The 10,208-nt window shown below is 36.1% G+C and overlaps 1 protein-coding gene across 1 annotated transcript; it reads left to right on the top strand.

The window, feature by feature from the left end:
* Nucleotides 1-2,876: 2,876 nt before the first annotated feature.
* On the top strand, nucleotides 2,877-9,714 carry LOC102586727 (probable beta-1,3-galactosyltransferase 20). Its single transcript, XM_006352914.2, has 7 exons — nucleotides 2,877-4,287; nucleotides 5,768-6,000; nucleotides 6,462-6,752; nucleotides 8,422-8,550; nucleotides 8,646-8,819; nucleotides 8,927-9,034; nucleotides 9,130-9,714. Exons 1-7 carry the CDS (start codon nucleotides 3,435-3,437, stop codon nucleotides 9,331-9,333), a joined length of 1,992 nt encoding a protein of 663 aa, XP_006352976.1. The 5' UTR covers nucleotides 2,877-3,434; the 3' UTR covers nucleotides 9,334-9,714.
* The last annotated feature ends 494 nt before the right edge of the window (nucleotides 9,715-10,208 follow it).

Raw genomic sequence — 10,208 nt, forward strand, 5'->3', positions numbered from 1 at the left:
CTACTCAGTCGTCTGTTAGGACCTGCATGCATGAATGCAGCGCCCCCAGGCAATGGGGCGTCAGTATAAAATAATGTACAGAGTATGAAAGGCAATAAACTATTAGGAGGTATCCTGATATAGTGGAATAATCTGATAAATAAATCAAGGATAAGATAAGTGTACTGATCTGCTCCTTAATCTAAACTTATCAAAAATAATAAAACAACAACTTACCCAAGCTCCCATAAGCTCGGTAGGTACAAACAGCATACAAGACCACCTACTCAGGCCCCCATAAGCCCGGAAGGTGTCAATCAGCCTATATACCCCTATCGGTAGTCCCCTAGCCCCGTAGGCAGTCACATAGCCCTCTTAGACATTAATATAGCCCCGTAGGCAGCACATAGCTCTCTTAGGCATCAACATAGCTTATAGACAACTCATAGCCCTCTTAGGCAACAACATGGCCCTGTAGGAAGCACATAGCCTTCTTAGGCGTCAATATAGCCCTGTAGGCAACTCATAGCCCTTCTAGGCATCAATATAGCCCCGTAGGCAACTCATAGCCCGTTTAGGCATCTATATAACCCTGTAGGCAGAACATAGCCCTTTTAGGCATATATCACATTCATGCAGCTAACCACAATAGCCCCAAGGGCAACAATAACAATTCAATCGCTAAAAGAGAGCAATTTAGTTATAAACAACCTATATAAATAGCCTCTAAGTCGTGTCCAACACAGGGACGCTACTAACTGAATAAGAATCTCGATAATTGAGGATTATATCAACTCGAGCAGCCAACAATCAACAATAATGGCTACAAGTGTAACAAGGATAACAACCCAATTACATTGCTCCTAAGCTTTAAGGAAACATGTCGTAAGTAGGGAATAGCCTTAACATACATTTCCAATTAACGCTCGAAAGACCGTAGTTCTTTTACAAAAGTTGTTCCTTATGTCCTAAGCTACGCAAATACTATATATACACAACTGGTACGCACATATAAACAGTTCATAATTAATCTTAAATCGGCAGATTTGCCATATTTCCCCAACTTGTCGAAAACGTACCGTAGAAATTACATAAAAACAACCATAAAAGGGTCCCGAAATGATTACCTTAGTTAACCAAGTGTAAAACCTTGAAGAAACACCAATAACTACAAATTTATATCTTCAAAAACCAGCTCCAAACGCAGTTAATAGAAGGGAAAAACGATTGCCACGTGTAGGGATTACGTTTCTAGGCATGGGGGCAATGTTTAATGGTAGAAATCGTCAAAAACTAACCTTCATCATGCTAGAACTCCATAGGAACTCTCTTTTAAGCTTTCTTTCTGGTTTTGGAACTGAAATGGAATGTTTTCATGGCTTAAAATGTTAAATAAGCCGACATACCATATTTTTGACCCGACCCGAATTCTACCCCGGCAGTCCCTAGTAAAACCCTCATAACTTTTTGCTCTAATGTCGATTTGATATGGGGTTTCGTGCGTTGCAAACTAGACTCGTATGCCTTCGATTTAATGGGTGATAGGCCTTCTAACTCTTTATATATTGGGAGAAAACATCCAAGACATTTGACCTAAATTTTAGACAAATCTTTAAAAAGGAACTTACGATAACTTTCGCCAACTTTTATTTTGCCACTTACTTAACTTCAAAACTTGAGATACAACCCTTGAACACTTAAAATATGGCATACCACATCATTTTTAATTTATTACTCACCCTCCTTGTCTTTCCACAAAGATACGAGTTAATTTAGATATTTTGGAAAGTCGGGGTGTTACATCTAGTATCCTTTATATAGGCATGAACTAGGGTTTATGGTTGAGTAGCCTCCAAAAATCCTAATTGAAATTGAACACACCTTGTAGAGTCCCAACTCGAATTGAATGCATCTTGTAGAGTCCCACAAAATTTCAATATCTACAGTCACGTTGCACTTATTGAGAGTCAATTTGACTAATTTATAAAGCAAAACTAGATTACATTAATTCGATATTTTAAAATAAAAAGTAGATATTCCAAAACTGCACTGAAAGTACTATAAATTGCAAAAAAATTCATATCAATAATATGGCGCAAAAATACATTTTAAAATGTTAGTCAAGTTCATATCGTTTTGACTCTTAACAAGAAAAATGTGATGACTAAAAATGAATCGAGGGAGTATGTAATAACTTATTTCATCACTACATCAAAATAATTCTACATTTTGTCACAAAATTATTATCCTTATTCCTCTTACCAAATAAATCTGAGTGTTTTTCTTTAATTTTCCACCCAATGTATGTCTGACTATATTTGAGTTTCCGTCGCTTAGGTTCCATTCGGAGGGAAATGCTCCCTACTTAAAAAATCATATCAAAAGCTCAAATCCAAAACTTTTAATTAAGAGAGAAACAACCTCATCCATTGCAACATAATCTTTCGTGGTGAATCTTTAAGGTCGTTTGGTAGAGTGTATAAGAATAATGCTAAATAAAGTGTGTTTATAATGTTTGTATTAGTAATGATTGCATTAATTATGTATAAATTATTTCTTATGCATTGTTTGGTTTGGTGTATTAAAAATAACACGAATTGCATACAAACATATATTTACGAAAATACCTTCACATTTATGGTGGAAAAGATATAAAAAAAATTTGAAGGCCAATGAGGTCTTTAACAATGCTAATGCATGCATTAAAACCCCTTACATTATTAATATCTAGAAATTTATGATACTATTAATACACAATAGAGTGTATATATAGTACGAAAAATATAACAAACAAAATATTATTACTGTATACATAATTTATTTTCGCTAATACACGTTACCAAACGATCCAAATGAGGGACCTAAGAAATAAAACCCAATGATGAAACACATGGGAGTTTGGGTCCGTAGTGGATCGTCACTAATGAAATGAATAATTTTGGTTAATTTAGGCAAGGTTTTACAGGACAAAAATCCCATCCAATTTTCCCCGTATATTTTGGGGAAGTTTACTTTTCTGATTTGTTCTTAACATGACTTGCTGTTTCTTCTCTCTGGCAACTGCTGTTTCATTGTGTACCCAAAATCTACGCTACTAGGGTTTTTCTCCCTCTCCCTCGTACCTAAAGATTGGTTTTGTTTTTTCCACATTTTTGCTTGCCCTGCCATTTATAGGGCATTCTGCAGCTTTGGCTTTGCCAATTTCTCCAGGATTTCCATGGGATATGGTGCAATGCTGGGCAATTGAGGTCAGGTAACTTGTTTGATCGATCATTAGCTAGGTGGGTTTCGGCTCTCAGTATTGCATTTATGATTTGTTGTGTTTACCCATTGAGAGCTTGGTGTTTCTGACACTTGGTCTGAAGATTTTGATGTTGTTGTGGTTACCAGAGATGATGAAGTGGTGGGGGCTATAGGGTTGTTTTCTGTGCTTATTAGTTTCGTATATATATATAATGATGAAAAGGTTGAAAAATGAGGCTTCCAGTGTGAGGAGGTTTAAATTGTCTTATGTTTTGCTGGGTTTAGCTGCATTTTACTTGGTTCTTATCTGTGTGAAGTTTCCGGAGTTTCTTGAGAGTGCGACAGTTTTGAGTGGTGATGATGCTGATGTAGCTCTAGATGTGGAGGATGATAGTGGAGAATCCATTTCTGTATTTCATAATAGTGTAAGGGAATATGCTCAAGTGAAACCACAAGAAGAGGATAATGAAGATGAAGCTTCTCCCCATAAAAAGCCTCCTAAGCTTCACTATGGTCGAATTACTGCAGCTATTTTGAAACGGCAGAATATGGAGCGGAATCTTTCTATTTTGGACAGTATGGCAGATGAAGCTTGGACTCTAGGCTCGAAAGCTTGGGAAGAATTGGATAAATATGAGGAGAAAGGGATTGAGATGAATTCTATACTTGAGGGGAAGCCTGAATCATGTCCTTCATGGGTTTCTGGTAGTGGAGCAGAAATTGCTAAAACAGATCATATGATGTTCCTACCATGTGGGCTTGCAGCAGGTTCTTCTATAACACTTATTGGTACTCCTCATTATGCCCATCATGAATATGTACCACAGCTTGCCAAAACAAGGGCTGGTGATGCATTAGTTTTGGTTTCCCAATTTATGATTGAATTACAAGGTTTAAAATCTGTGGTTGGTGAGGATCCACCAAAGATTTTGCATCTGAATCCTAGAATAAGAGGAGATTGGAGCCGTCGACCAGTGATCGAGCACAATACTTGCTATAGAATGCAATGGGGAACAGCTCACAGGTGTGATGGTTTGCCTTCCAAGTATGATGATGACATGCTTGGTAAGACACTTACTGGTTTTTTCTTGTCTGATTTTGGTCTCTCTGTTTTATCAGCTATTCCTTTGTGGGAGATTTGTGGGTGGGGGTAGGGAGTAATGAAACAACAAAGGGAAATGATATTTTTGAAAATGAAGAGAATTCTAGGATATATTGGTTAAAGTTCTTTGACAATCAATGTGCGTAAAGTTGGCTTAAAAAATTACACACAACTATCTGGAAAAGTGAAATTGTCACTTCGTTTTTTTCTATGGTAAATCTCTTGAAAACTGAACAAACTTAGAGAAGAAGAAACAAAGAAAATATGGGCTAAACGTGTCATTTTTTTTTTAGAAAGGTAACATATTTGTATATTGATGTATAGACTACACAAGATCTGTATAGCCATCCATAATTACTGAGAAAATTAACAAAATACAAATAGGAATCTAAAACATCAAAAATCAATTTATGATCTTCTAAGCATACTCCTTTACACCAAAAATAGAAAAGGACTAAACACTTCATTTTTATCTTCTCGATGTGACAAACTTTATCTTCAAAGCATGTGGTTTCTCCCTTCCCAAATTGTCCACCATATATGCAAGCTGGAAACGTCTCTACCTTCCAAAGGCAGGGGTATGATCTGTGTACTTACTACCTTCCCCAGACCCTACTTGTGTGATTACACAGGGTATATTGTTGTTGTTATGCAAGCTGGGACAACCATCCATCTCTCTTTATGGATTGAATTAATACCTTCTCTGTTCCAGAATGCTAGGACATTCACCATGTTCCTTGGCATACTCCACATCCCTTAGGTTGATGAATATCCTCATATTTGTATAATCAATTTACAGTGCAAAATGAGATGACCCGATAGAGGTCTCATTAGGATCAAGAAGACAACTAAAGGAGTTATATAGAGGCAGTGCTGGGATAAATATAGTAATTAGCTACAACACTTGATCCTCCTTCTAAAACAATAGATTATCCTACACTTTGAAGCTCTTGTCTATTGATGGATGGTGTTGTCTGGAATTAACTCCATTTTCCTCAAGGAATTCATCTTCGTCACCTTGTAACAAAGAAGAATTAACACTAAAACAAGAAAGAGTGAGTTGATTAGAGTATAAACAAGGATTCTTTTCACACATTGTTTTTCATACTTGACTCTCCTTTTCTTTTGATTGTTGTCACTCTCATTTTGAAGACTTTGTGATAGACTGAAAGTCCTCTCTTTACTTATCTCTTCCTCCCCTTTTTCCATCCTAGGATTATCACTTAGCTCTTGTCAAATTTGTTTTTCATTTATATCTGAACCGATGGTTTTCACTTAATTATGTGTATTTCCATTGTAGAGTGACAATAAACCTCTTTTACAATTTATTCAAACTTTTTTTTTGATAAGCCTTGGGCCTAACAAGTTTTAGTTGTGGGATTCTTGATTAATAGCTTTATATCAATCAAATACCATAAAATATTGAATTTACTTTCATGGCAGTTGATGGATATTTGAGATGTGAGAAGTGGATGCGGAATGACATTGTTGATACTCGAGAGTCGAAAATATTCTCATGGTTTGATCGATTCATTGGACGTGCAAAGAAGCCAGAGGTGACATGGCCTTTCCCATTTGTGGAGGGTAGGATGTTTGTTCTAACTATTCGTGCTGGTATTGATGGCTACCATATCAATGTAGGCGGCCGGCATGTGACTTCATTTCCATATCGAACCGTAAGCTACTTGCCCTCTTCCAAATAATTTTGATTGTTTTCTCTGTAGACATGCAAGTGTTCTGCTTTTCCCATGACTGAGCAAGTAACTATTGAAGGAGAGTGTTTTTAAGATGTTCTTCTAGGAATTGACTTTAGAGTAAGCACATTTTAGACTGCTGTGCCAGGCATGATCACCATTCAACCACTGGAATACCTTTTTCTCAAAAGAAGGGCACATTGGAAATCTAGCTACTATTCAGATCTTTTGCCCATACAAATATTACCACACAAAAAATAAATGGATAACACAATATTATCGTAGTTTTTGATCCCTTTTCTGAACCCCTTCACCAGATTCACGGATTTGTAATTGTTGCAATTTATATAATCACCAGATTTTATGGAATTAATGTTTCAGTTTCCTCACGTATGTTATTACCATACTAGTAAGCCATAGTCAGATGTTCTCTATTCTCTCAGGGCTTCACACTGGAAGATGCTACAGGGTTGGCAATCAGAGGTGATGTAGATATACATTCGGTTTATGCTACATCTCTTCCAACCTCTCATCCAAGTTTTTCTCCCCAAAGAGTGTTGGATTTCTCAGAGAAGTGGAAATCTCTTCCTTTACCCCAGAATCGCATTCAACTTTTCATTGGGGTGCTTTCTGCCACCAATCACTTTGCTGAGCGTATGGCAATCAGGAAAACATGGATGCAGGCTTCAGCAATCAAATCCTCAGACATAGCGGTCCGTTTCTTTGTTGCTTTGGTAAGTTGCACCCCTCACCCAGATACTCCTTGGAGAGTAAAGATAGATGCATGTTAACTTTGTGCATTCAAATATATTTGCACCTCAGATGCAGTCATATTCCTTGTAATCACAATATTTCAAACTCCAATGAGCTTTAACTCTGACATGAGGTGATTAAGGAGATTGTCAAATGATAGGTTGTGAAACATCTTCTTTTTTTTAAAAAGAAAAAGATGTTTATTTGAACTGCTTATTAATGCATTCATTTTTTTTTCCTTTATCAAAAAGTTTGGTATTATCATAGCGAAGATGTATAGTAAATACATACACATAGATACATTGTGTATGTATATACATCATGTGGCTGTTGAATTAGATAGTGAAAAGAAAAAAAAAATAGAACCTCAATGCAGTATAATCTAATGAGACATATGAAGCTCGATGACAAAGCTCAATTCATAAATCATTAATGAAAAGGATGATAATGGATAATAGATGAAAAACATAGCAACTCTGGTATCACTGTTGCCTAGGACGTGGGAAATGTCTTATGTTGTCAAATAACCTAGGGACAGTAATAGATGTGGTGATCATGGGTATATCATCTGCATCTTATATCGACAGGAGGGCCATTACTTCTAATCTGGTTGGGCCAATAAGCTCTCCTCCCATGTTCCAGATGAGGTGAAAGTCGTGATTTTTATCATTCAAAACTAGATAAGGGTGTTCCCAGATCCTAAAAGAATTTGCACTTCACCAGTTCACCTTATCGAAAGAAAAATACTAAAAAGAATTTGCTGTTTCTTTATGGGAACTTTCTGATTACATTTTTTAATTTCATTCTCCTCTCTCTCTCTTCCATGCTCCAACTCCTCATTAACTTCTTTTGGAATATAGGGAGTTTCTCATCATCATTGACTAAAAACACTCTTGATGTTTCATGCAGCTAGAAGCCCCCAAATTTCAAACTAACAAAAATTAAAATGTATGCAGACAGAAACCAAGAGGATGATCAATGTGTTGTGTATCTAGTGCCAATTACTCCACTTCTAAAAATACAGTTAGGGAACTCTAAAATGTGGCGCCGTGTCAATAAAGAGCTTGACTGTATAATGTGGCTTTTCTGTAAGAACTATATTCAATTTTTTCCATTAAAAATACTACAAAATCTCAAGTTGCATTTAGCATATTTTGTCATAAACTCTGGCACAACTATTGTATTCATTAGTAGCCGGATAATAGATGTCAATACAATCACCCCCTTTGTATTGACCTACTTGAAAGATCCTTCAATCTTCATGGCTATCCCTAGAGCACACTGCATGCTTGTTACATTACATAGTTTATCATCTTTTGGGAGGTATTAACTTGCCATACTGTTCACTTGGAAGTAGTACTGCCATTTCTATCCTAGGACTTCTGAGGCGCTTTCATTTGAATATTTCATATATTAATGATGGTCAAGCGAAAGTAGAGTTGCTTTCAGGTAAAGGAGAAAATCCACGAACAGGAAAAAGGTTGTGCTATTGTCCTCAGTACTACTTTATGCTGTTTTGCAAACACCTCTCTTTAGGTTTCCTTTCACCAACTTATTTGTTTGTAGAACTTACGCTATCATCTCTGCCAATAGCCAGTTTGGAATTCAACCTCAACGAATGTACTTATGTATTAACATTTAACTGTGTAGAATCCACGAAAGGAGTTAAATGCTATATTGAAGAAGGAAGCAGATTACTTTGGGGACATTGTGATTGTCCCCTTTATCGATAGATACGAGCTAGTGGTTCTTAAAACTATTGCCATCTGCAAGTATGGGGTGAGTTCTGCACTTTGCTTCATCTTCCTCTTCTTTTCTAGACTGCTTAGTCGTGTCCTAATTTCTATCGACATGGCCCACAATATCTGTTGCAGGTTCAGAATGTGACAGCTGCATATATCATGAAATGTGACGATGATACTTTCATTAGGATAGATGCAGTCCTAAGAGAAATTCAACGTGTCCCTCCTAGACGATCTCTTTACATGGGCAATCTTAATCTCTTGCATAGACCACTTCGTACAGGAAAATGGGCCGTAACTTTTGAGGTACAGAGATTTATATGATAATAGAGTATATAATCAAAATCATGGCTACTGTTGTTGATTTCTTATAGACACTAAAGTTAATTTGAAAATATTGACTTGTGCAACAGGAGTGGCCAGAAGATGTATACCCCCCTTATGCTAATGGACCAGGATATATAATTACAAGTGATATTGCCAAACATATCATTTCTCAATATCGGAACCAAAGCTTGCGGGTTTGTAACAGCTTATTTCTTTCGTTTTCTTCTTAATCATAAACCTGTTAAAATTTGTAGATTCTGAAATATGCATTCCCCCATCAAATTGACAGATTTTCAAAATGGAGGATGTGAGCATGGGTATGTGGGTTGAGAGTTACAACAGTTCCACTCCTGTACAGTACTCTCACAACTGGAAGTTCTGTCAATATGGATGTATGGAAGACTATTTCACGGCTCATTATCAGTCTCCACGACAGATGTTCTGTCTGTGGAACAATTTGCTCAAGGGTAAGGCCCATTGCTGCAACTTTTAAAGTGATATGATCATTTTTTGCTGCTTGATGGGCGCGCAATTTGAATTGCATCATCTTCTTCCTACCTTGAGATCTTACGCGAAGAAATGAAGGTGTGTTGTTGTATCTGTTCAGATGGCTGTTTTAGTTTAACATATGATTTAACATGGAACATTGGTCATCGCCATGGATTTGTACATCCGGATTTATATACTGTGTACTAGTCGTTGTATAGGATTCGTGCCTCTCCGTCTTGTACCATGAAGAAACATAGAGAGATTTGATATTGAGCTGAGCCTCCCTCCCCACTACCATAATTTTGGGTTGGGGCCTTCACACTTATGTTTGTCCTTAATGATATATATGAAGCTTTTCCTCTGGCAATGCCAACATTACTTCTTCTTGCTCCTTCAAATTTACATTTGATACTATTTCATTAACCTAGTACTAATTTACATTTGATACTATTTCATTAATCTAGTACTAGTATTTGAATTTAAAATGATATACTAAAAAGAGTTCATCTTCATATTGATTGGCTTTAATTAAAATGTTATAAATCATGATGATTAAATTTCACATACATTTATGTAACAGCATATACCATATATTTCATCAGGTGGATAAATAAAATGAATGTGAATTAGTTGAATCTTTAAATGAAAGACATGCATATTCTTCCATGCATTCTAAGGTACACAAACAAGAAAATGGTAGAAAGCAAACTAAAATAATTTGCTTAGATTGAAAGTGCATCAAAAGGATTATTTTATAAAAATTATGTTCATTTAATTAAAACATCAATTCTCTTATTCATTCGTAAACAAAGCAAAAAAGTCTCGAGTTTATTTATAAAAGTTATGTGAAAAATTATTCATTCCAAAATAATGAGCTTA

This window comes from Solanum tuberosum, unplaced genomic scaffold, assembly GCF_000226075.1.
Source record: "Solanum tuberosum cultivar DM 1-3 516 R44 unplaced genomic scaffold, SolTub_3.0 scf00141, whole genome shotgun sequence".
In the NCBI taxonomy this organism is placed as follows: Eukaryota; Viridiplantae; Streptophyta; class Magnoliopsida; order Solanales; family Solanaceae; genus Solanum; species Solanum tuberosum.